Source organism: Bombyx mandarina, chromosome 07, assembly GCF_030267445.1.
Source record: "Bombyx mandarina strain Sakado chromosome 07, ASM3026744v2".
NCBI lineage: Eukaryota > Metazoa > Arthropoda > Insecta > Lepidoptera > Bombycidae > Bombyx > Bombyx mandarina.
Window position 1 is genome coordinate 3,794,583 of NC_143214.1, and position 27,764 is coordinate 3,822,346.

Consider the following 27,764-nt stretch of genomic DNA (forward strand, 5'->3'; position numbering starts at 1 on the left):
TTTTCTTTCCTACCCTGGCTGTGTCTGAGGGCTGAGGAGTTGAGATGGTTTCATCGTCTCGTTTTTACCATCGTACCGCCCACCACCGGAGTAAAGTTCATCCATACTACCTAGAACAATTGCGTTCATCCACAGTGTGCTTCCAGAGACCTTTATTGCCACATGCCATCCGGCTTTGGAATGAGCTCTCCTCTACGGTGTTTCCCGAGCGCTATGACATGTCCTCCTTCAAAGGAAGCTTGTGGTGAGTATTAAACGGAAAGCAACGGATTGGCTTCGCCCCAGGAATTTCTGACGTCTATGACCAACAGTTTTCACACACCATTAGGTGTGCCTTATGTCGTCTACCTATAAGGGCAATAAAAAAAAAAGATATCGTCAGCCTATTCAATTTCTGCTACGAAAAGGATTCCCTGTGTTGAGGGTACCAGAGACTGACAAACACACTTATATAATATGTGCCTTTAAATATTTATATAATAAGCACGCAGACAAAGAGCAAACAAAACTGTTCATCACACAATGTTTGCCCGATATGGGAATCGAAGCCACGACCTTCGTTGCAACAGTCAGGTCCGCTAACTATTGCACAGCCGAGTCAGTCAAATTAAAGTCTAATTGCATCAAACGAATTGTCGTATAATTAAGACTCACTTAACGGTGCTTTTAGGTACCACAAGCACTGGTCACCATCCTCATCGAACCCGTCGCTTGCAATAAAGGGCTCGACGAGCGAATTAACCCACAGACACAGCCCATTGAGTTTCTCACCGGATCTTCTCAGTGGGTCGCATTTCTGATCCGGTGGTAGATTGTTCGAAGTACTGCTCTTGCTAGGGCCAATGTTAGCCACACTCCGGTTTTAGCCCTGTGAGATCACCTACATGTTAGGGCAAAGCTGATATATAGCCTCTCAAGGCTATCAGCATAGGTAGGGTTAAAAAAATCACTAGTCATTACGTCGCTGCTGAAATAGGTGCGATGGTGGTACTAGGCGAATTGCAATATTCCCTATCATCATCGCCAAAAAACGAATCAACCTAACCGGAACCGCAATGTACTACAATATAAATAAATATAACTACTTATAAATATCTTTGTTTGCTTATTGAATTAATTTATTATATTTTCAGACGGTAACGTGATTTTTTCACAACCAGCCAAAATTTTCTTTTCAATCGTTAGAGCATCATCATCATCTTTCACACCAGAATCAAACAGAGTTAGTTTACCTTAGTAAATGTAAATAGATAATCTGAATGTCAAATAAACTCTAATTGAATTCGTTTTTCTAAATTTAAAATAATAACATTGATTCTGGAACCTATCTATATAATAATAACAATAATATGTATGTTTGGTTTAATTTTATATTACTTGAAATCGTATTTATGACATGGTATCTTCTTACTAATGAGAATTGTACAAGATAGCTATCTAAGGACAGTTTATATTATTATTTTTGTTATTACTTAGATGCTTTTTTTTTTATTGCTTAGATGGGTGGACGAGCTCACAGCCCACCTGATATTAAGTGGTTACTGGAGCCCAGAGACATTTACAACGTAAATGCCGCCACCCACCTTGAGATATAAGTTCTAAGGTCTCAGTATAATTACAACGGCTGCCCCACCTTTTAAACCGAAACGCATAACTGCTTCACGCTTCACGGCCGGAATAGGCGGGGTGGTGGTACCTACCCGTGCGGACTCACAAGAGGTCCTACCACCAGTTGCACACGTCATATATTCCAAGCGATCCATGAGAATGAGATTATGGACAATCCGAATGGTCCTCTTCTGTATGGAATCAAATGGAAGTAGCTGATATTGTTTCTAGTATTACTCGAACTAAATCGATGCATCCCGTTCTTTAGCTCCTGTATATGTATACATACATAAATTACTGTGTCAATATTGAAGTACCTTACCACTGACACTTTGAGACAAGTCTTTGTAAACAACCAAAAATTAAAATATTTCTAAAGTAGCATTTGTTGGTTTTGTTTCGACATATAATATTACTACCGACCCGATTTCGCTTCGCTTCGGAAACTGTAATTTATTATTGATTTCTTCACTATTTAATGGATGTTATTATACATATAAACATTCCCCTTCAATCACTCTATCTATTAAAAAATACCGCATCAAAATCCGTTGCGTAGTTTTAAAGATCTAAGCATACATAGGGATATAGGGACAGAGAAAGCGACTTTGTTTTATACTATGTGTGATAAGACCGTTCTGAATGTCAATAATCTTTATATATTAGTATTAACTAGTGGTCCGCGCAGAAGTCGAAATTCGACTATAAATAATTGAAATTATAAGTTTGAACATTCATATTGGTTCTGTTGTCAAAGACTATTTATTATACTTCTATAATCACAGATTTCGCCAAGACTGCACCATAGATTATACACTTAATATTTGAGAGACTGCACTATAGACAAATAATATTAAAGACAAACAATACTAATCTATTCTCAATTTGACCACATATTTTAAAGAATAACAAAAGTTTTACAATTGACAATTTACAAAGAGTATATTTATACGTATGTTTTGTGTCAAATACACAGTAGTGTGTGTAATGTTTTCTTTATTGATTTAATGTATTTTAATGCATTTTTTTTAAAAAATATTAGCATTCTGCACTTTTTGTCTATATTTTCTATAAGTGTGGGTAATTTCATATTCCTCCGTCCGGGCAATTTTCGTAAAAAGGGATACAAAGTTTTTGCTTCACGTATTAATAATAACTAGAGGTCCCGCAGTAGTCGAAATTCGACTATAATTAAGTGGAATTGTAAGTTTGTACACTATTATGATTGTATTTTATACTTCTATAATCACAAATTTCGCCAAGACTACACTATAAAAAATATTAACAAATACAAACAATATTTAATCTCAATTTGACAACAGACGTCAAGAACAAAAGATTGACAATAAATAGTATGCATGCGTGTGTGCGTCAAATACATGGTATGTAGTGTGTGTAATGTTTTCTTTATTGATTTAATGTATCTTTTATGCATTATTTAAAAAAAATATTAGCATTGTGCACTTCTTCTCTATATTCTCTATAAGTGTGGAAAATTTCATACTCCACCGTCAGCGCAAATTTCGTAAAAAGGGATACAAAGTTTTTGCTTCACGTATTAATATATACATAGATATATAGATTGTATTATTAGTTAAAAGTAAATGCTTATTTTGGTCACTAAAACGGAAGCCCGGCTAGCTCAGTCGGTAGAGCATGAGACTCTTAATCTCAGGGTCGTGGGTTCGAGCCCCACGTTGGGCGAAGTTTTTTACTTTGCTAATTAACCTAATAACATTTGTAAAATAAGAAACTCAAGAACTGCGATATTGTCCACATTACCTGCAATTTTTCTTTCTCGCATTTTCCGCCAGAGTTGCTCCGCCTTACGCATCGGCCAATTTTCAACTTTCGCACTGAAACTTCTGAAGAACTTGTACTCTTTGAAATGAGACATTCTTCGTTCCATCTTGCTAGGAACCTGACTTGGAGGAGGTGGCGACGGAGCCTTCGGATCCGTGGGAGGAGACGCCATTGTGAAATTTCAAATGACAAAACGAAATTCCAATTACAAATTTTTAACTGTCACTTTTAATTATTATGGCCAGTAAATTTATTTATAATGAGATTATTTAAATTTCCACTTTATCAACAACTTCTTACTACACTCAAATAAAAACATATTTAGAAGTAATTAATGACTATAAAAATATAGCTTTTGTGCTTAGTGAATCTAAATATCAAAATCACGAATATCCCGCTACTGCAGTCAACGATCACATTATTTGAATCTGAAACAAACAGAGGAATACATTGTTTTTTTATTTTATTTAAAAACTCGCAATTGATCGGGGCTATCAGTTGTCTAAATGCATTTTTTTTTCTATTCTATCAGCCCATGGACGTCCACTGCTGGACATAGGCCTCCCCCAAGCCTCGCCACAAAGACCGGTCCTGCGCTGCCTGCATCCAGCGGATCCCCGCGAACCTCAATAGGTCGTCGGCCCACCTTGTGGGAGGCCTACCCACGCTACGTCTTCTAGTCTAAATGCATATTAGGAGACATAATAATCTATAATTCGACGGTGAAAGGCTATTTGGTTTAAGCGACATTTCGCTTATTACGCGACGTCTATCTTTGTGATTAAAGGTCCGTTTTATTTAATACTAGCGACCCGCCCTCGCTTCGCTTCGGAAACTGTAATTTATTATTGATTTCTCCACTATTTAATGGATGTTATTATACATATAAACGTTCCTCTTCAATCAGTCTATCTATTAAAAAAAACCGCATCAAAATCCGTTATGTAGTTTTAAAGATTTAAGCATACATAGGGACAGATGTAGGGACAGAGAAAGCGACTTTGTTTTATACTATGTAGTGATTAGTATCAACAATTCGATGTTTTAACTTCTTTAATTGATCACTCTGACAATCAATCTGACTTCAATTAATTTTATCAAATTAAAATAGCTGAATAACTTTTTGTAATGATATTTTTTCGAAATTTTAACTTATACCCGAATGGCTCTCCTGTAAATTTGTAAAAATGTCGCTTAAGCTCGCTCGATATGTCAGACACTGGGATAAATCAGATTAAAGTACATCCGTTCACTTATTACATTTATACACGTTATGGTAGACAGCGGCTTGGCTCTGGCCTCGGCATTGCTGAAGTCCATGGGCGATGGTAATCACTCACCATCAGGTGGGCCGTACGCTCGTCTGCCTACAAGGGTAAAAAAGTCTGCAATCGCTTTTGACATAGTTTATTCCTAGTATTTGTTTTTAAAATACTGATAAACCAACAATTCTTCCTTTTTTTTCTTTTTCCTGTCTATGCTGATAGCCTTGAGAGGCTATTTCAGCTTCTCCTTAACGTGTAGGTGAACTCACGGGGCTCAAACCGGGAGTGTTGCTAACACTGGCCCTAACAAGAGCAGTGCTTATCAGAATCTACCACCGGATCGGAAACGCGAGAGAAACTCACTGGGCTAAATGATTTCTTAATTATTCGGACTTAATAGATTTAATCCTCTGTCGCTTTTTATGGCAGCCAGGGTAATAGATTTTTTCTTTCTTTATTGCACACAGAAAATATAATAGAATGACGTCATAATGCAGCCGGTACAATTTACAGCGTTAATGAATTCCAAAATTTGCTCTATTGTTAAAAAAAAGGACATAACTTATAGGTTCAAAACTTGCCGCATAAAGAAAAAGGTACAGTAATAATAAGCTAATTTTCTTATCACGATCAAGACAAATATTGTTCGTTTTTAACTGATCGGTAGAATTCGGTGATTCGAACAAAAAATATCATATTAATTCCACCTCAGTTTCTTAACTCCGATGAACTGTTCAAATACTTAACACTTAAGAGACAAAAGCAAACCATTAGACAACTTTGTCACAATATACCTCATCAAAAACCAGTGACGCTAAATCTTGATGGGATTCACCAAGTTTCCTCAATAAGCCCATAATGATCGTTTATAAGTTATTCAAGTTTCTACTTCACCTTGAGAATGACATAGTTATATTTTGACAATAATTCTTCGAGATTTGTCCTTGAAATTCTTCAAACTGACTCGACTGAAGTAGATTTAAATTGTGATTACAAGCTTCAACTAGAACGCGAAATTCGACCCTAAAAGGAATAATTACCAACGCCTTTATTAAAAACTAGGGGCCCGCTCCGGCTCCGCTCGGGTCTTTAACAAAAATTTAAACGATACTTGACGTTGTTTTATTTTTTAAATAATAGAACACTTATTGTGGCATAAATATAATAGTTAGACATATGCTGTCGCGACACTTTTTGTAAATAATAATGACGTGTTCTACAAAGTCGTAGTACATTATTTTATTCTATCATCAATAGTTTTCGTAGGGCACGCGATGTAAACAATATTGTAGGTAATTTTATTTACGCCTTGGGTTACATTATTGGAGTTTTAGTAAGGATCCCTAATTTTTTTCAAAAAATATTATAACCTATGTCACTCGGGTATAGTTTAGCTTCCAAGCAGTGAATTATTATTATTATTATTATTATTATAGTATAGATATCGTCAATATTAAAAGGCTTTTTTGTTGGAATTATGGTATTTTTAGCTTCACAAGGATGAGTGAGCGAGCTTGAAAGTTCACAGGGATGGGAGAGAAGGTTCTTTAAAAACAACTAGGGCACCTCTGTTAGCCTTACAGTTCAAGGGTGTTTTGCGTATTCATCTACAAGCGCATCGGAATCGCGACCTGCTAAGAAAATCCGGCGAGAAAATCAGCGGGATGGTGCTACAGACTGTTTTTTTTATTGCTTAGATGCGTGGATGAGCTCACAGTCCACCTGGTATTAAGTGGTTACTGGAGCCTATAGACATTGACAACGTAAAGGTTGCCACCCACCTTGAGATAAGAGTTTTAAGGTCTCAATATAGTTAAAACGGCTGCCCCACCCTTCCAACCGAAACGCATTACTGCTTAACGGCAGAAATAGGCCGGGTGGTGATACCTGTCCGTGCGGACTCACAACACGTCCTACCATCAGTAATTACGCAAATTATAATTTATGTGGGTTTGATTTTTTTACTACACGATGTTATTCCTTTACCGTGGAAGTCAATCGTGAACATTTGTTAAGTACGTATTTCATTAGAAAAATCGGAACTTGCCAGCGGGATTCGAACACCGATGCATTGCTAGATACGAATGCACCGGACGTCTTATCCTTTAGGCCACGGAGACTTCAGACATTTTTATTAATATGCATTGCGCGTAATGTTAGACAATCAAACAAGCTGTACTGTACTGTAAGGTCTTCATGAATGAAGCTGCAACCAGTAATCACTAATTCCACCAAGACCAAGTTTCATGTCAAATTCAATAAGTACGGTGACCGGTATTCCTTTTATTTATTCGTGCAATAGCATCGAAATTGGCTTAGAGGGATCCATCAGGACAATTTTTTTGAAAGTTCAATTTCACACAAACTTTAGTTCAATACTTCGAATACTCCATTCGTTCTATGAGATGACGTGAACTTTATATAAAGACTGATTTATTACGTATCATGAAACAGAATAGTTTTACTAGTCACTAGTAACTTACTAAAATAGGTTTGTACACTAACATATATACGTGTACTGATATTTGGGTGGGCGGGTGCATGAGTCATCAGAATCCAATGGGTTCTGGCTTTGGAGTATGTAAAAGCTCTACTGCCTGGTGTACCCCGCCCTTACAAACCCTATGCGCCTTCAAAAAAGCTAATGAAAAAGCTCACAATCATCAATTTTTTTTCTTCCAAAAAAGCCGTATAATATTAATGCCTAACATGTACGTTATGGACGCATGAGCGTTCTAACTTATCCAACGAACCGTGCACCACCTAAAGTATCTCGGAGATAAATCGAATTTGGCTCATTAGCCGTCTTGAAAGCACTTAGTGTCCATACACAAAAAAAATACAGAACATCCGAATGTTAATCTAAAAAGTCATCTTGTACAAATAAGACGAATCAGGCCAAGGTCATTGGTATACGCTTTTCAAACACTCAAAGGCTTTTCTTGTCGTCCTTGTTTAGTAATTCTAAGTCCTAGTACGCGTAAATGTATTCCATTTCAGAATTATGTTATGTGTGTGAGATTATTATTTAACCTTTTCTTCGAAACTCAGTTTGCTTTTAAAGTTTCTTATATTCAATGGGAAATTAAGATACAGTGTTATTTAAGGAATGAAAAAAAAAAACGTTTGCTATTAGCTACAATTATTTAACACATTGACTGCCATGTATTGCACTAAAATAAAAGTCGATTTCTGTTACTTTGAGGTCTGTTAGAAACGAGTTCATTATCAATATCTTCGGATTCATCTTTCCTAGAGTCTATTAGATCTTCCGGCGCCTTAATAACAGAAATCGGCATAATTACTTCTAGTGCGCCGCATAGGGCACCGGTGACCTACATGGCAGTCAACGTGTTAAGGGTTCATTGAAACGATGGAGAAAAAAAAAATGTGGCTATCTTACCTGCTGACTCTGATATGGCCAAAGGATAAGACACCCAGTGTACTCGACCAATGCATCTCGGATTAAATCTCGAAGGCAGGTTGTTTTATATACCCAGTAGGGCTTGTTGTGAGCGCGCACGTACTCACAAATTACCATTGAGGAACAACCGGGTGTAAGCAAGATTTCTATAATTACTGGTAAAAGGCCTTACAAATTTCCGTCGCGAAGCAGTCTAATGAGTTTCGGTCCAACAGGTCCATTATAATTGTGGCTTCGACCTCATATCTTAAGATGAGTTCCTAATACCACTTATAACTAATTGAGTCTTAGGCTTGTCACTAAAGAGACCGACTATGTTCGGGAATCGAAACTAGATATACATAGCGTGGAACGGTGATCACTTTCGTTAGCCACTACTAGAAAAAAAAACGTTTTCACTATTTTAAGAACATTGACTGGGGATTAGGACAGAAACAGAAAAGTTGATTGTAAATACACACAATGGCAATAACACCTAGAGATTATATTAGTAACTAGCTGACCCGGCAGACTTCGTAGTGCCTCAATAAATAAATTAAAGACCTAAATTTATGTATAAAATAAACTTAAAACAAACAAAAGGAATCCGTCCGACGGGGGACACATCAAAGGAAAAACAAAATTGTTATTTTTATTTAATTCCGAGCATTTTCATATTCATCTACCTTATAAACCTTGGTCCAGCCGTTCTCGAATTTTAGCGAGACTAACGAACAGCAATTCATTTTTATATATTACTAGCGACCCACCCTCGCTTCGCTTCGGAAACATTAAAACACACATGAAACAAAAAAAAAAAAAAAAAATAAAAAAAAAAAAAAACTTTCCTCTTTATAATATTAGTATAGATTATATACATTAAGTAAATATCAGTCACAATCTTATACATAACTCATATTAATATTTTCGTATCCAAATACAAGTGATCTTTTATTGTAGATCGAGTCCGCTTGATTTAGAGTGCGCTGTCTATCGTAAAGCCCTTAACAAAATAAATAAAAGGTACGAGATTTCCTGAATTCGTAATTTTTAATTTAAATTCCTAATGTTTTATTTGAGGCCGCAAACTCAACAGCACTTATCTGTATATAAAAAAAAGGCCTTTTATTTCACCCATAAAAAAGTAAAAGTAACTATTACAATATACAATTTTTTTTTTTATATCTTTATCACATATCTGTACTCACCAATAACTGATTTTTCAATTCTATCAAAGGCCGTACCGCAATGCAGTCTTATACTGCGATAAGTGAAACTAAACATAGATTGAAGCGAAAGGGTCACGCAACTTAGACTATGACGTTACCGAAAACGGCTGACCCATTTGTATCCACAACATTTGTTTAAAGCATTATGTATTTATTGTCTGTCCTGTACTCCAATTCTTTTAGTTTTGTGAGTTGGTACTCATAGAAATCGACTATCGTCAGCTTTAATGACAGGTGAATACAGCACACATATCAGCTATATCAATCAAAATATTTGATCATATTATGTTTGTACTCTAAGTATACGTTCTTAAGCCATTGATCAGATTGTGATGAAACTTTATCTAGTTGATACTATAGTCGTATATTTTAAGGGATGACCTAATAATTGTCCGAAACTTTAACCCTTGGGGTCTTACGAGTCCAAATGCTCTGTCAGGATTTCAAGATTCCAGATATTTCAAATATAATTTCTAATTATTTTACCATTGCAAGATAAAATTGATTGACGTTTCTAATATCCACTCCTGTACCAAATTACTAGCAAACAGAATTCAATCAGCTCTCAGCCTATTGAGGTCCACACTTCATCTCCGATCTAATCCTATAATAATATTAGTGCGTTGATGAACTCCTGAGTTCTTACTCGAGATAATAATCATTCACAACAAGCAATCAGACATTTATCTGCATATTATATATACTTTGAATCAACGAGAGAAGATTTTAATGTTGTTTATTGCAACAAAGCTGTTATAGATTCTAGTTGTGTTGCATGCGATGTTCATACTACGATCCTGGCGTAAAGCAATGCAATAATTTGAGATTTAACGAGCGGTTAATTAACTATTGTATTGGTTTTTTCTTTCAAGGAAGAAGGATTAATGGTGGTCCGAAGGCTTTTTCAGTTTTTCCACAACAGATGGCGAGCACGAGCTAAGCCAGAAGGGGTGGGGTTTGCTAATAGCTGCCGGTGCGTCTCTATAGGAGACCTAAAGCTCAAAAGCAACTGCTTTGATCTACTACTGGATCGAGATCACGACCTATTGAGAGGGTCCGTTGTTTTGTTAATTTTGTAATGTTAAGATTTCGATTGTATTGTCTCCACATTCAAGTTAGCGATTAGGACTCGCATTCTTTAGAAGCTTAGATAGTCGTGATACAATAGGACTCAGTTTATGACCTGATTGATCTTTTGGGTGGGTGTTTCGATGACTAGATAAAACTGTTTACCCAATAAGCTTTTTCCAACTATCAACGCGTATGAAACTCATACTTTATATGTATAACAGTGGATTGACCTATTTCTTGGTAACTACAAATAACAATATATTTTAACTGAAATACTTCCTGGTTTTTTGGTTCTTAATTACATTTTAAATGTTTTTATTTATTTGTTTTTATTAAGCTTGTCAGATTTTTTATTGATGATATTCTAATCATTGTAGAAGTTTGTTTTATATAAAATCAAACCTTAAAAGACCCGATCATTATACAAAAACGGGAACCCTCTGCTTCAGAAAGATTCACCCAACTTTCGAACAATATTTCATATATAAATGAACACTAAAAATATATAAATATTTACATAAATTAGAAAAAAAACGTAAAGATCATTTGCTATAAAGGAACTCACCACGAAATTCTTTTTTTAAATCACAATAAACACATCACATGAAATGTAGTCAATTCACACACAATTATAAAATTTTGTCGCAAGATATGTTTTCCGCGCGCGAAACGTCTGGAATGACCGCCTGAATCTACAGGTCTGAACAAATTCACATAGAATTTTCCCGCTACAAAAGACGAAAGAGATACGTATACACCGAAACGCAAAGTTGAAAAGAGACAGATATATCTCAGCAGGGGTTGCGTAGGAAAATCGCTGAAATAATACAACAGAGAGTCCGTATGCGGTATTTCATTAAAGAATTCTGAACGATCTCTTTTTGTCGCATGAGATTTAATTTTTGCTTAGTTTATTTGTATTAAGCGAACAGTAAACTGGTTTTCTGATTTACTTAAAGTAAAAAAAAAACAAAGTGGCCATTATTACAAAAAAAATATAGCAATAAAAATGTTTCCGATGCTTTAAATCTCAATGATTTTGATTCGCGAAATTATCTTCAATATGTTTGTAGTTAGTTGAACATAGGCTAGTCTAGGTAGACCGAAGATTATTATATCGCAATGCATAATCTGTCTTTGAAAGTGTATGTATGCTACCTGTGTCGTGTAATAAAAATCAAACCCGCAAAATTATAATTTGCGTAATTACTGGCGGTAGGACCTCTTGTGAGTCCGCGCGGGTAGCCTTGCCTATTTCTGCCGTGAAGCAGTAATGCGTTTCGGTTTGAAGGGTGGGGCAGCCGTTGTAACTATAATTGAGACCTTAGAACTTATATCTCAAGGTGGGTGGCGCATTTACGTTGTAGATGTCTATGGGCTCCAGTAACCACTTAACACCAGGTGGGTTGTGAGCTCGTCCACCCATGTAAGAAATAAAAAAAAAACCTATTAACTATAGTCAGGTTTTTTTCACATCATCATTATAATAATTATACAGAAATTTTATAACTACTTGGGGAAATACAAAGCAGCGACGACCTTGGATAGGGCGGGTGAAATTGCTCAGTAGGCCGACGTTACTGTTTGGAACTTGTATTCAGACCTATTTCAAATTGTAATTCAAACGTATAGTGAAAATGTCGTTAGTGAAATTCAGCATCTGGCGTTCTTCTTGTGTTCTATGATAGATACACGCCAAAACTCTATGAAACATTCTAGTTTAGGACTAGAAGACCCTGTGAAATTTATACAAGATTATTTATTTAATACTAGCGACCCGCCCTCGCTTCGCTTCGGAAACATTAAATTTTATTATTGACAGCTGAGTCCCGCTATGTTACCCGCGGTTATTGTCGTACCGCGTGTGAAGCCGCGGGGCGAAGCTAGTCTAAAAAAAGAAGCCTAAGTTACTTCTTATATCATCAGCTACCTATTTGTGAAAGTCCCGTCAAAATCGGTCCAGCCGTTCCAGAGATTAGCCGGAACAAACAGACAGAAAGACAGACAGACAAAAATAGAAGAAAAAATATTTTGGTGTATGTGTTGGTGTATATATATATTCATATGCATGTAGTAAAAAGAGGCTATTTCAATATTAAAAAAAGACACTGTAATTTTATTTATATAATAGAGATTCTAAACGTTCTTGTGGGTCTACGTTATGAAGCGTGCCCTAAATCCTCTCGTGTAAAAGTTCACTGGTTCTAGACCGCGTAGGCACCGATATATTTTCATTCATTTTGTAATAGTCAAATGTAATGAAAAGCGTGTTTGTTTGTACTTCTTTCACGTCGAAACAAAGCAACAGATTGGCATGATTTTTTTAAAGTAATAGCTGTAGGTCAGGAAAGTTACATAAACTAAATATACGAATGAAAACTGTTTTATTATCTTTAAAAATATAACGTGACAGCTTAAAAAGGTAACATACACTTTTCCTTTACCACAAAGGCGAAGCCGCGGGTAAAAGCTAGTTGATTATAAATTTGTTTTCCTTATACCTATAACGCGAGAAAATCGCTATTACCAGACGCAAAATCAAATAGCTATGTATCGTGAAATGGTCAATTTTCCCTCAAGATTTACGACAAAGCGCTGATTGAACAGATTGAAGATTGAAGATTTGCGTTGCTCACATCCAATGGATCCTGACACCCACAGCCTTCACGCCCAGTAGCCATTCAGGAAATCTTTGTATGATGAACATGAACTGAAAAAATCCTACCAAAATAAATACTTGGGCTTAATCTTTTTTAATACGCTTTTATTAGCTTCAGAAGCATGTATGTTAGTATGTAACGGAATCTTTGAACATGATCTTGACCCCCTTCAAAACGTCGAATTAACTCGAAATTTGGTATAATTATTAAGGACCGATGACAATTCAATAATAAAAAAAATATTGAAAAAATTGAAATTCAACTAAAAAATGAAAAATAAATAATAGTTTCAAAAAACTAAAAAAATATGCTTTTATAAAAAATCCAACCAAAAAATAGAAAATATTTTTTAATAAATTTGAATTAAAAATTGTGTAAGAAAAACTGATTTTATTGTAAGAAAAGCGTGGGGTGCATACTCTTTATTTTTAAAACTTTGATTCGATTATTTCAAATTTCCAAATACTCAATAAGTATGAGTATTCTACTAAGCTGTGTGTCGTTATAACGCGCTTTGAAATTGAGCGTGGCGTAATAATTGAATACGCAAGACCGCAAGTTGGCTATAGTACAATTAGTGTAGTAATTAAAGGGTTCACTCGTGCCTTCGTATGGCTTTCTGGATTGGCGTTAAAAGGCTACTAAACTTTAACCCGCAAAGCAAGTGACTTGGCCTTAAGGGTTCTTGTAGAGTAGTTCATAAGTGGTTACCGGAGAACATATAAGTAGACATCACAAAAGTAAAAACAAATTCTGTTGTATCAGTATCACAGCCGGTCTTACTCTTGAAACCACAATAATTAAATCATTTTACTGGTGGTAGGACCTCTTGTGAGTCCGCGCGGGTAAGTACCACCACCCTCTCTATTTCTGCCGTGAAGCAGTAACGCGTTTCGGTTTGAAAGGTGGGGCAGCCGTTGTAACTACACTGAGACCTGAGAACTTATATCTCAAGGTGTGTGGTGCATTTACGTTGTAGATGTCTATGGGCTCCAGTAACCACTTAACACCAGGGGGGCTGTGAGCTCGTCCACACATCTAAGCAATAAAAAAAAATCCTTGTCCAACCATTTCGTTTACGTTTGATAACTCGAGTAGAAGTTATGTGATATACGAGTATACAGTAAAACTATTACTCCTTATTCGCGCTTCCTTCATTCGCGTTTCCACTTTTCGCGTATTAAAAAATTGCGACCCAACTCCTATATTTGCTTCTAAAGATTATGATATCTTAGATATAGATCTTTTTCGCAGATCTAATCGGTACATCGGTACGTACACATTGATAAAAAAGGATTCCAATATGTAGGTATCCAACAGAAAATCCTTTGTAAGCTTGCTTTTCCATATTCACGGATTCTGTATTTGTGGCATATTTACGGAACATATATCTCGCGATTCGGTTTCTTCTAGCAATCGACTTTATGTAATGAGTTTGAATCGATTGTTTTTTCATTTTGATTGTTTTGATTAACGCTTTTTATTCATTTCAAGGTATACCCTTTTGAGATGATTAATTCATCTCCTTTTTACCATCGCACCGCCCGCCACCGGAACAGAGTTCATCTATACTACCTGGAGCCACTGCGGTCATCTACAGTGCGTTTCCAGAGATCTTTTTTGCCACGTACCATCCGGCTTTGGAATAAGCTCCCACGGAGTTTCCCGAGCGCTATGACATGTCCTACTTCAAACGAGGTTTCTGGAGAGTACTTAACGGTAAGTAGAAGCTTGGCTGTGCCCCTGGCATTGCTGAAGTCCATGGGCGACGGTAACCACTCACCATTAGGTGGGCCGTATTCTCGTCTCCCTATAAGGGCAATAAAAAAACCCTAATGTTAAAAAGTACGATGCCTGGAGACCAATTAAGGAAACTTGAGTAATGGCGTCGTGACTATTATGAAAATGAAGGTCTAATGGTAGATCTATTATATTGGCGGCGGCAGTTGGAGACCACAAATATAGTCAAAAAATCCTATAACATAGTATTTGTTATGGAAAAACCATTATATCTAATCTATATCTATTTATATCTAAGAAAACAACTTAACCCATAAAGTGACAACACTTGACAGCTTTGATGCTGAATCTATTCGCAATAATGTACACAGCTATTACCAATTTCCAAATTTATAAACACTTGTGAAATTTCTACGGGTACCTCTATAGTATACAATATCGATAAATCGAGGCAAAAAAACACCTATAAAATAATGCAATTTTGTCTTTGATTATCAATAGTTACAATTTATGAAGTCGATTCTTTGTAATCACCATTTCCTTCAGAAAATTCTGACTTGAGGTACTCGGATGAACACTTTGTTAGATTTTGGTTATTTACAATTTGTAATCTATTGATAACACTAAAATGCATCAATGGCTATTAAACTGAGGAGTAAATAGGTACTAAACTTTTTATATTTGCCTAGTTATATGCTGATAATTGAATGTCTTGACGTCTATCCCATTAGCTTCAAAAAGTCTAATGTATCTGAAACTAATTAATCTTCAGAATAAGTGTCGTCAAATCGAATCTCTTCTTCGTATATCCAGGATATCCATCTGCGGAAGCCATGAGGAGTTCTTGTGTATAGCTCCTGTGTAGCTAGGAAACGCAGCGGTGACGAAAGAAAATCTAGTTTCTATTAGGTCCTGCATTAACGTATTGAGTTATCGATCACTGAAAGAAAAAGCAATTTAAATTTCAAATACTCTTCCATTGTAAAGCAGGAAAAAATAGTTTAAAAGTGATACAGTCTTGAAAAATTTCAGTGCGTGCATCACGGACCAAACTAATCCTGACAAAAGCGCGTCGCAATAAATTAAAAGAAATTCTAAACACCCTTCCGAAATGTAGCTTTGCAAATTCGGTCTCTGATCCACACCCACTCAAGCGAACCGGCATTAAACAAGCAAAACAAGCATTCCACGGAAATATTATATATTTTAAAACGTACGCAACATTCTCTTTACGAATTTTCAGTAACGCCTATATAAACACATGTGCAATAGAGAGGAATGAAATCAGGTTTTCAACGGCGTAATAAAATCGTTTTAGAAGCACGAATTCAAATGCCAAGTAGTTCGGAAACGAGCCGAATTAAAAACATATTTGAATTCGGTTGAATAATCATTTACTGTCAGGGTCGGATTGAGCTTAGTTTAACGGTTTTATTGGCATGTGCAATATATGGGAAAACGCGCATTCCCGAGTAACGCAAGACATTTCCAGTAGGCCGAGACTTGTGCAGATTCAACGAGAGAACGAAGATTTTTTTTTATTGTTTAGATAGGTGGACGAGCTCACAGCCCACCTGATGTTAAATGGTTACTGGAGCCCATAGACATCTACAACGTAAATGCACCACCCACCTTGAGATATAAGTTCTAAGTAAGTCTAAGTCTCAAGTATAGTTACAACGGCTGCTCCACCCTTCAAACCGAAACGCATTACTGCTTCACGCCAGAAATAGGCAAGGCGGTGGTACCTACCCGTCTGGACTCACAAGAGGTCCTACCACCAGTAAATAATATGTATAATAATAAAATTTAGCATTAGTGGAGGGTGACCACCCAAATAAACAAGTAGTAAAAATTAAGATAAGTTTTGAGATGCTTATATTGGTTATGGTTGTATAAATGCGAGTCCTCCATGAGACAAGTGCGTTTCCAGAGGTCTTTTTTGCCACGTACCATCCGGCTATGGAATGAGCTCCCCTCCAAGGTGTTTCCCGAGCGCTATGACATGTCCTTCAAACGAGGCTTGTGGAGAGTATTAAACGGTAGGCAGCGGCTTGGCTCTGCCCCTGGCATTGCTGAAGTCCATGGGCGACGGTAACCACTCACCATCAGGTGGGCCGTGTGCTCGTCTGACTACAAGGGCAATAAAAAAAAGAAAGACAACAGCTATTGTAAACTATTGGAAATTTCGGAAATAATATTTTATAATGACAGAAAAAGCGATATGAAATATAACAGTACATTTAATTACGTTTACGTCTCGCAAAATCATAAGAAAATATTCTGTTAATTGGCCAAGTGTGGTGTTTTGTTTAAGATTAAAATTTATAGCTTAATATGGATTATTATTAAAATGGATCTTTCCTTAAATCGGATTTCGGATTCCGGGGTCGACTTAGTTTTTTGACTGTAGTTCCATTCAGATAGAACAAATAAATGGAAACTCAATTTTTTATACACTTTTTTATTACTTAGACGGGAGGACGAGATCACGGGCCACCCGGTGCTAAGTTGTTACCGAAGCCCGTAGACATCTACAATTGAGTTACAAGGTCTCAGTTTTAACAGTACAACGGCTGCCTCACCCTTCTAACCGAAACGCATTACTACTTCTGTGGTGGTAATTACGTAATTACGTACACATATAGTCGGCGTAACTTAAGTCCTGTAAATATTTGTCTAGATGCACCTAGAATTATAATGGGTTGAACTGTTTGGAAACTCAAGCGGGTTGTGAAGACTCGAGCAATCATTTTAGGTTTCTGAGTAAGCATTAATTGTTTCTCTTGTTTATCCTTTGATCCGATTCTGCTTGTTATAAATTCAACCAATTTCAAGGAAATCGTTGATAACAATGTTTCTGCTTGTGCACAATTTATCCTAGAATATTTATAGAAGCTAATTATAGAAATACAAAATACATTTTTAATCGAATTTGGAATAACAAAATGTACATAACAATTTCACAGCAGTGCCTGAATACCGGGGTCTCTTTTTATTGGATACAAACTAAATTTTTAACAGTATGCCATCTAAATTTTTTATAAATGTATAGTTTAATGTCATTTTCATATCTTTTCTCCCATGAATAATTAAAAGTATCTTGAGATCCGACAGATAATTTGACTTGAGAGCGTGAGCTTCACAGTGAGAGAATCCCTAAGTGCTTAATAAATGCTGTGGATAATTTAAGTGCAAACTACTTTTCTTCGGAGAATACAGTACAACGAGAAATTAAGACATGTATTTTACAAAATAATACTAAAATCAATTAAACTTAGCCATGGACTAAGAGGTCAGGTGCTCGCTAATCTTGCTTAGAGTTATCTCACTATGCCGGAATTCGAAACTTACCGGTGGTAGGAAGTCTTGTGGGTCCGCACTGGTAGGTACCACCGCCCTGCTTATTTATGCCGTGAAGCAGTAATGCGTTTCGGTTTGAAGGGCGGGGCAGCCGTTGTACTGTTAAAAGTGAGAACTTAGAACTCATGTCTCAAGGTTGGTGGAGGTATTTACGTCGTAAATGTCTATGGGCTCCGGTAACCACTTAACACCAGGTGGGCCTTGATTTCGCCAACATATCTAAGAAATAAAATTTCACTAGGTTTTTTTTCTCACTCAGTTTACACAATTTTTCTTAGTGGGTAGAATTCAATCTTGGGTACGTATGTACCCAAGATGTGTCCACGAATGAATTTCAAAATAAAAGAACTATGTACTTCATGATGATGATTTTTTTTTTGTATTTTACTTGTCACTCTATTTAGCTATGTTAGCGATATTGAGTTTTTTTTTGCATAGATGGACGGATTACGTTATTTTCAGTTACGGGGAGAAATCGCAAAATATTGCCCCACGCAAGCTTTTCCGAAATTATAATTCGTTGATTTCATTATTAAATCTTTCCTTGAACCAAATATTGGGAGACGTCCGAATAAAATTTTATATATAAAGTTCTGATAAATAAATGATAATTTTATTTTGGGAACGGGGCACTTGTCGTAAATTCTAACCGAAGTTTCGACCAAAATAAACAAATTACACGCGCACAGTGTATTTCTGTGGCGAAGCACGGTTTATTTTTAAGCTGTTTGAAATTCAATAAATCTTTAGTGTACGGCAGTTACGTGGTCATAATCGTGTGCTTATTTCAAACGTTTTCATTTACAACTTTGTAATTGTGGGACGTGGATTGTTTGTCGTGTGTATTTTCGATATCTCATGGACATTTTTTTAATCGATTAATTTTGTAGATTACTACAGCGCTGTCAATGAGGGCCCGTCGACTGATTAAACATCACGTTTGCAGCTTTAATAAGCCCCAAATCTGGCAAACGGTAACATGAAATTATTTTTTGGATGAAATTCAACACATTCCACGGTGAAGGAATAACATCGTGTAATAAAAATCAAACCCGCAAAATTATAATTTGCGTTATTACTGGTGGTAGGACCTCTTGTGAGTCCGTGCGGGTAGGTACCACCGCCCTGCCTATTTCTGCCGTGAAGCAGTAATGCGTTTCGGTCTGAAGGGTAGGGCAGCCGTTATAACTATACTGAGACCTTAGAACTTATATCTCAAGGTGGGCGGCGCATTTACGTTGCAGATGTCTATGGGCTCCGGTAACCACTTAACGCCAGGTGGGCTGAGCTCGTCCACCGATCTAAGCAATAAAAAAAAACATCGTCAATTTACCGAAAAACTCCCTTTTGAAAAGTTCTGTTCTTGGAAGTCATTCACTTCATTCAGCTTTAATTTCCGTGACCTTTAAACTAATCAGTATAAGATTCTGGTGATACTTACCAGCACTATTTAATTTTAAGATAGGGATTCGGTGACATTAAGATCGCAGAAGGGCTGACTATCTAGAATGAAGTGGTTAGAGTTGTTGTCTATTAGTTATAAACATCATAACGTAAATTCCATGACCGACCATGAAATATGAGATCGAAATTTTAATCTCAACCTTGCTACATCGATCCTACCCTTAAATCTGTCAGGTTACAAAAATAGGCAAAATGATGGTAGATTGATATGTCTACAATCGCATACCCGTTTTATAGCCGGAAATCGTTTTGAATCGATTTGTTGTAATGAGTAATGGACATAATCACCTTGTCTTGTTGTGGACTGTTGACTCAGTCAATCAATGTTCAATGGTCAAGGTATATCCACAAACAGTCTATATACTAACTCACAACCCCCCTCCTGACTGAGCCTTTGCTCGTCCACCGGTCCCGGTGAAACTAGAAAGGCCTCCGGGCCAACAGTAATCCTACAATCATAAAAAAAAAAACTCACAACGACTCTGCTCATCATTTTGAAACTTAGTAAATTACTTAGTTATTAAATAAGACATAAGTCATGTCAGGACATATGTCAATGCAGGACATGACTTAGTTGCTTCAGAATACAAATAGTTGGAAATCACCCATTCGAATTAATAGATTGATGGGTTTCGGTTTTCAACATGATATGCTCTAGTCTTTTATTGTGAAATATATTCACAATTTATGTTTTGTTAATTACTTCCCTGTCCACTTGACCAACTGAAAATTTTAAGATATTACAAAACTGGTTCTCTCGTGCATTCCGTGTGAAATCGTGATGTTATTACACTTTTTTTAAAGGATTGGACTGAAATAAAAGTGCCACAACGCATTTGTCAAATCCGTAACGGCAAACACTTACCACCAAATTGGTAATATTTTCATTTTCCCTGGTAAAAATGATTCAGTCAGTTATTTTCGCGTTAAAAATTTTCCACATCGAGTCTCTCTTCTGAAGGACGATGTGAATGCGAATGGTCCTTAGAAATAGAAAAGTCAACTATTTATACTTTCGCCTGGAGCAATATTTACCGGAGCGAGTAATGTGAACACGGGCAATCTTATTATTGTAGGCACGCTGGTGTTGTGTGTAGGTAGACCCAGGTCTCTTGTACAGTTATTAAAATGTGGGAAGAAAACGAAATTTTTTTTTGGCATCGGGGGCAGTAGAGAAGTTGAGTTCCGTTGAAGCATAGACACGACTGCCATCATTTTAAAATATGCTGTGATAATAACATTGTTTAAATATACACTAGATGATGACTGTTTTTTTTTTTGATAACCCTATTTTGTTGTGTCTTTAAAGCGGTTAGTTGCCCTCAATTAAGAAAAATAGTATTATTATTCGTCAATAGATGTCGGGAAGAGTTGATTATTGAAAACACGAATAAAACAACATTTTCTGAAAATAAATCGTAGCTAGATCGATTTATCGCCCCCGAAATCCCCTGTATACTAAATTTTATGAAAATCGTTGGAGCCGTTTCCGAGATTCAGATTATATATATACAAGGATTGCTCGTTTAAAGGTATAAGATATTATGCGTGTAAAATATCTGTATAACACTGCTGGATGGAAGTTGGTCGATTTGAACATCACACTTGACAATACTTCATTCCTAGGCCCACTTCGGATAGCCAATAAAAACAATATGTAAATATGTAATAGCTTCTTATATAATCGGAATTCATTAAAATATTATTTATATGGAAGAATATTGACATTCTAGTTACAATAAGGGTTATTGCTTCAGAAAATGAAAATTAATAGCAGTAGTTAAATTGAAAATACTATTTTGTTTGCGACGCTTCTCTAATTAAAAGTAGTTCTCAAGTCACAAAAGATCAACAGTTTTTTTTGACAAATTTATTATAGTTACATTAAAATTGCAACAGTGAAATTCCTTAAAATTCTTCTCTTGAAATTCCTAGAATAAAAGATTATTGTTATAAATAAATACTCGTTAAATATAAATTATCACGCAATAGTCCTACAAAATTTGGCATACGAATATCGTGTTTCAGTTTGAAAATCGGATAGTCGGTAGGATTGGACAAAATAGTTAATAAATGAACAGAAATTAAGCAAAATTAAAAATTATTTCACACAACGTCCAATCACCCCGTGCTTCCCCCCACAGCTGTTTGTGTCCAATGTAATCAAGGCAACGAAAAACGAACGTCTTGTTCTTAAGCGTTAAGATGAAGGTTCTATTTTTCAGAAACTGTATTAAATAAAGTTAGCTGGAATTTTAGGCAGTTTTTTAACTTTTCTAACAGTTTCATGTAGCGATGATGAGCCATTTACCGCTGCTTTTATTTGATCAGTCCACCTCATAGCCGATCTTCCTTGTAGCCTGGTACCCTCAACCTTTCCCTGAACCGCAAGTCACTCAATAGCCACCTCAGACAAGAGTGGCGGCGTGTTGAGAAGCTTGGCACCAACAATTGAAGTGATAACCACAACCACTCTATCAAGAGTGTTACGGTTAAAGAAGAAGCAGTTTATTCTGTAGATTCTCTGTCTGTCTCTAGACAATTATATATGAAAAGATAAAACTAAGTTATCAATGATAGTAGGACACATGAGAGCTCGCGCTGAAACGTTAATTCATTCTGTGTTTATATTTTCGACTGTTCCAAATGGTTGGCAAACATCCACATTTCTTGACTTTTTTGGTTATCTCAAGGACCTTGGAAGTGTCCTTAACATAACTTCTAATATTGAGAAATTATCTTAGGAGTCATCACTCTAGACATTACACATGCTTTATAAATATCCGTCATATCTGACATTAATTTCATTAAATCTCTTATTAAGTCATAGCGAGAAATCAATGAGTCAGGATGTACAGGATATATACCGTGAGAATGGTATCGGCTTATTATTACACGTTAACTGGTCCCATGATAAGTTCGTAAAGAACTTGTGTTACAGGTACCAGATAACGGAAATAAATGTAAGATTTTTATTATACACATACATATATTTAATATACATCCATAACCCTGGAAAAGACATTTATATTTATCATACAAATATCTTCCCTTGGCGGGATTCGAACCCGCGACCCCCTTGTGTAGTGACCATGTCACTTACCACTACACCAGACGGCCGTTAAAGCTAAAGGACATTTTACTACTATAATATCAGGCTTAGTTTCAACAAAACCGTGTAATGCTTATTGAGGTACAGAGTTTTAGTAAGCTCTAAGTAAGTATGTAAACGTCTAAGATTCAACTGAGAAACGATTTTTGAAACGCTATGAAAAATATGTGTGTAGAAATGAAAACTTCAAAAGTGTTTTTATCTCATTCTCTCACAGACTAAATTCTATAAATACATTGGTTTTTCTCTCTCTATTTAACGGGATTTTTCTAGAGTCATTTTCATTTTCTATTTTCGAAATAGGCTTTTTTCGTTTCATTATATTCGAAAAAACGCGGTAGAAGTGAACAATGGGACAAATGTACGGACTTACATACACAAACTAGTACATACATGTATAAAATTATTTAGGTATTTTATTATTTGTATTATGTATAATAGCCCTTATATTATATTACAAAAAAAAACATTCGTGAATTAATTTGATTTTCAAAGTAAAATTTGAAAGCTCCCAAGCCATTGTTCAATGCCAAAGTGATTGATGCTTCATAAAATTATGGAACCGATTCCAGCTTCTTGGAAGACGTGGAAATGAAGGAAGGGAGGCCATCTGTTACTAATCTCAAAGATCAGAGATCAATCAGAGACAAAAGGTTTTTAATTCTTATTGCAGAGATGGAAAAAATGATATCACGACCCATTGGGTATCCACAGGAGTCCATAGACATCAACCTCAGAGACTCAACTGTATTTACTGTGTAACAGCTATGGCTCACTTCAAATCAGAATGCGCCGCCGCATAAATAGGCAGCATCCTAGTTTTTTTTTTATTGCTCTTGTAGGCTGACGAGCATACGGCCCACCTGATGGTGAGTGGTTACCGTCGCCCATGGACTTCAGCAATGCCAGGGGCAGAGCCAAGCCGCTGCCTACAGTGGTTACCGTCGCCCATAGACTTCAGCATGGTTTGGCAGAATTTCGCAATCCTCTGCATGACTATTAGTATATTTTTTCGTCTTATTAAGGTTTGACCTTCGTTGTGTTATAATATCATTTTTGTCTCACCAATTCGCTAATTTGGTAGCCTAAGAAAGTATTACAGTTAGGCGCAGACGGGTAGAACAGCTCATCGGCTCAACCAGAGAAATTTTGTTAACAGCCAGTTTAGTGCTTCGCAGAATCTACCATCGGATCGGAATCGCGACTCACTTTTTTTCTTCTTTTATTGCTTAGATGGGTGGACGAGCTCACAGCCCACCTGGTGTTAAGTGGTTACTGGAGCCCATAGACATCTACAGCGTAAATGTACCATCCATCTTGAGATATAAGTTCTAAGGTCTCAAGTATAGTTACAACGGCTGCCATACCCTTCAAACCGAAACGCATTACTGCTTCACGGCAGAAATAGGCACTGAGTCACTGAGAAGATCCGACGAGAAACTCAGTGGGATGTGTTTATGGCATATATCAGAATTAGTTCTGAAAGGCTAAAATACGTAGGTACGTTCTGCACGTCCCTTCAAAGCAAAATATGCACTTCAAATGACTGCAATATGTATTTTATGATTTTAAGCGATATTTTTCATATTAATATTACTATGACCTATTTGTGATGTGTACGTCCATCCTAAAAGATATATATATTTATAGACAAAAAATCACTCTTGATCTTCGGATATTGCCTTTATTATGCATGTTATAAATCAAATATTCATTGGAACATCTATGTAACTGTATATTATTATGCAGAACAGGATAGGGCTGTCAAATTTGTGTCTTAGAACTAACTTGACAGATCTTTGAACATCATATTCTTTTGTAGGCTCTGAACGAGCCCAGGCCGTGCCGCTGCGGTCCCGGGATACCTCGCTGGGCCAGAAATTGCCTGCCAGATCGGACACGATACACCGTCGACCCGGTTGCTCTTCTAAGAGTGACAGTTTTGTTAAGATTATTGCTAAATGTATGACCTAGACCCTGTTACATGTGGTTCTATTGGTGTCGTAATAGAAACCTTTTCTAAAATACCAACAACAACTGTACCGAGTTTTATAACAATGAGATCGAATGGCTTAAGAACGCCCAGACAACAATTTAAATATAAGTTGGTATGTATGAATGAAAATGAACGTAAAAAACTGCATAGAGTGAACAAATCAAAATTTGTATACATTTCTAGCTGAGACCTTGAAAACATAGATACTGCAGATCATAAAAGTAAGCACAAATTTAAACTGGGCCTATGTCTTTATTATATAAAGGATGATTCGAAAAAACATTAAAAAACTGCACTAAATAAGAAAATGTGGAAAAAATTATTTGGAACATAGTTTCGGGTCATAAACCACACACACAATCTTATCAGTATTCAAAGACAAACAAACATAGATGAAACCTGATAAAGAAAATTCTCCCTTTTTGTTTTTAAAATGCTAGAGTTCCGTTGCCAAAAACGCATCTTGAAGAAATCAAATTAATTTCGTTTTTTGTTATTCCATACATTCTGGAATCGTGACAAATATTCTCACTTTCAAATCGATTGAATGAAATAAATAAATCGTATGAATAAGAAAAACTGCACCTTATCTAGGCAGCGCACCAGAAGTCCAAAGCAATACCCAACTAGCATTGTTTTAATTTAATAACGGTCAGTCCCCAGAGCAGTGAATGTCAACTACAAAAAAATAACACATTACGTGCAGCCCCTGGAGAAGTGGGTTGTTCCTTTATAAAGGATGCGGCCTACCCTTTATTTCTCAGACGCAAAGCTGACTTGGAGAGGCCGTTACTGACATTGTGGGGAAGCATGTATTGATTCAAACACAGTTACCAAACGTGAGTTTAATTAAATATGCTATATTAAATCGTTTTCCTCATTGGGATAGTTTTCGTTCATTAACTGATCTTTGTTTTTTTAGATAAAAAAAAAAGATGGAAAATAAAACGATTCAATTGATTGTACTGTTTTTGATATTAATTACGTCGGACTTAACATTCGGAAAAGGAAACTATAACAAGAAGAATCTTAGAACACATCAGCAGAATAAGAAACATAATAACACAAAGACTAAATTTGAAAGTGAAAGAATAAAACGGTCTACTGACGATTTTGGTACAGTACAGTTTTGGACAAATAAAGAAATCGTTCGTCCAAAATATTTCAATAGTGAGGATTCGCTTCAAAATATTGAAGACGCTCCCATATATGGAAAAATTCATAACGAACCACCGTTTTGGGCTATACGTGGGCGAAGAGATAGTTCTTCATCAGAAATCTATACTGAACCTCATAGTGTCGAAAGTGACAGACATGATTTACAGCAAAATTATGACCATGTAACAAAAATTGGTCTATGGAATGAACCAGATTTGAAGCATCCAGCTAATTTCTGGGCCAATCGCGGCAGACGCAATCCATTAGACTTTGATAGAAGTTTCATGCTTGAGCCGTTATGGGAAAGAGACCTTAGACAAGAAAATGACCCTTTTTGGGGAAACAGAGGAAAGAAAGAAGAGGCTTTTTGGAGCAGCAAAGGTAAAACTGAAGAAAATCCATTTTGGGCTAATCGTGGTCGAAGACTTGATCAGCTAGAAGACCGAGCAAACCGAGATAGTAACACTGATGTTGATCCTTTTTGGGGTAGCCGTGGCCGGCGAAAAGATATGGAATTTATTAAAGACCACAAAAAAGAAAATTTAAAACAATCCATTTTAAATGCCATCAACGACGTTGAGAAGGACGTAAAAACTCTTTCGAGATTACGACGGAGTCCGGGCGCTGGTTTAAATTTTTGGTTAAATCGAGGTCGAGACAGTAAATTAAAACATCTGTTCAACAGAAACTCGATGAGTAAAACATATGTATCTAACGTTGGAGGCAGTAGCGTAAATACAGTTAATCCTTCAAATGCTGAAACTGTATCAGATAGCCGAATATACGCAGACGAACCTCATTATATCTTATTGGAAAGAAACAGCAGATCATCTGCAGAAGACGACCCCTTCTACATATCACGCGGTAAAAAATATTATCTGAAATATAACTTAGGACGACCTGGTAGAGACAGACGAGGCGCTATTGAAGAGATAGTAAAATCTGTCCGGAACGACCCTTATTACATCGCGCGAGGAAAAAAGGATCTTACTAATGAAAATTCAACACAACGTAACCAATATTCGAAAATCAAAGAACTAGTCTGTACTGCGATTGATATGGTGCTTAAAAAAAACAACGGTGACGTAGTAAAAAGAGATATTACTGATAGCGAAAGGGATAGACGAACTATTTTGAAGAAACTGGCAGCTCAATTGCAAAATGATCCGTATTTTGCCAGTAGAGGTAAGAAAAGCTCTGCAGACGAAGGTAATCATCTAAATGAATTCATTGACAGTATTGCCGAAAAATGTTCTTAATCCAATGTTAGATTAGATTTAATAATAATAATAAATGTATTTTATTCCTGATTATTCTTGTTAGTAAGTAATTAAATACATAATGCTATTAGAATATTTTGAATCCTGGTCAATAAATAATAAATTGTTGAACTGCATTTTGTCTTCATTTCCATTTAAAGATTCCTGTTTGTTTGTATATTTTACTCTGTTTGGTTTGGTTCAAAATTAAAGTTAAACTTAAATTAATCGATGCCAGGCGAGCTATTCTCGTCTATTGGTGGTCGTTTTAATTTACAGCCAGCAATTAATATATAAAGCCTTCTTTACTCTGAAAGTATTTAGTTGGGTCTCCGTCCTTGTTGAACTCGTCGCTTATGACCAAGAGTTCGACGAGCAAACTAGCCTATAGACAGCAACTGAGTTTCTCGCCGGATCTTCTCAGTGGGTCGCGATTCCAATCCAGTAGTAGATTCTGCGAACCACTGCTCTTGCTTGGTTCGGCTGCAGCAATTCTCTCATATTTAGCCCTATGTGTTCACCCAACAAACATAGTGTAGTTAGAATAGTTCCTTAGGCTTCCAGAGAATAGATATGAAAAGAAAAACTTGGTTGGATAATTATTATTCTTCAATTAAGTAATTGTCCAGACCG

At 36.3% G+C, this 27,764-nt stretch overlaps 2 protein-coding genes and 1 non-coding gene across 4 annotated transcripts in view; 2 read left to right on the forward strand and 1 right to left on the reverse strand.

Moving 5' to 3' along the window:
• cv-c (RhoGTPase activating protein) overlaps positions 1–11,072 on the reverse strand; it is a 334,600-nt gene extending 323,528 nt beyond the window's left edge. For both annotated transcript variants that reach the window (XM_028172057.2, XM_089728608.1), the window contains exons 1-2: positions 10,945–11,072; positions 3,391–3,839 (exon numbers count right to left, since the gene is read on the reverse strand). In XM_028172057.2, coding sequence (XP_028027858.2) covers positions 3,391–3,583 — 193 coding nt within the window. In that variant the 5' untranslated portion in view covers positions 3,584–3,839; positions 10,945–11,072. The remainder of the gene's footprint in view (positions 1–3,390; positions 3,840–10,944) is intronic.
• TRNAK-CUU (transfer RNA lysine (anticodon CUU)) lies at positions 3,240–3,312 on the forward strand. Its single transcript has one exon. It is a non-coding gene; the product is annotated as a tRNA-Lys (tRNA).
• A 14,405-nt stretch (positions 11,073–25,477) lies between the features above and the next one.
• On the forward strand, positions 25,478–27,262 carry LOC114241256 (uncharacterized). Its single transcript, XM_028172058.2, has 2 exons — positions 25,478–25,553; positions 25,637–27,262. Exon 2 carries the CDS (start codon positions 25,650–25,652, stop codon positions 27,129–27,131), a length of 1,482 nt encoding a protein of 493 aa, XP_028027859.2. The 5' UTR covers positions 25,478–25,553; positions 25,637–25,649; the 3' UTR covers positions 27,132–27,262.
• The last annotated feature ends 502 nt before the right edge of the window (positions 27,263–27,764 follow it).

Excerpts from the sequence above, each read along its gene's own strand:
- LOC114241256 (XM_028172058.2), top strand. The coding sequence starts at position 25,650 with ATGGAAAATAAAACGATTCAATTGATTGTACTGTTTTTGATATTAATT.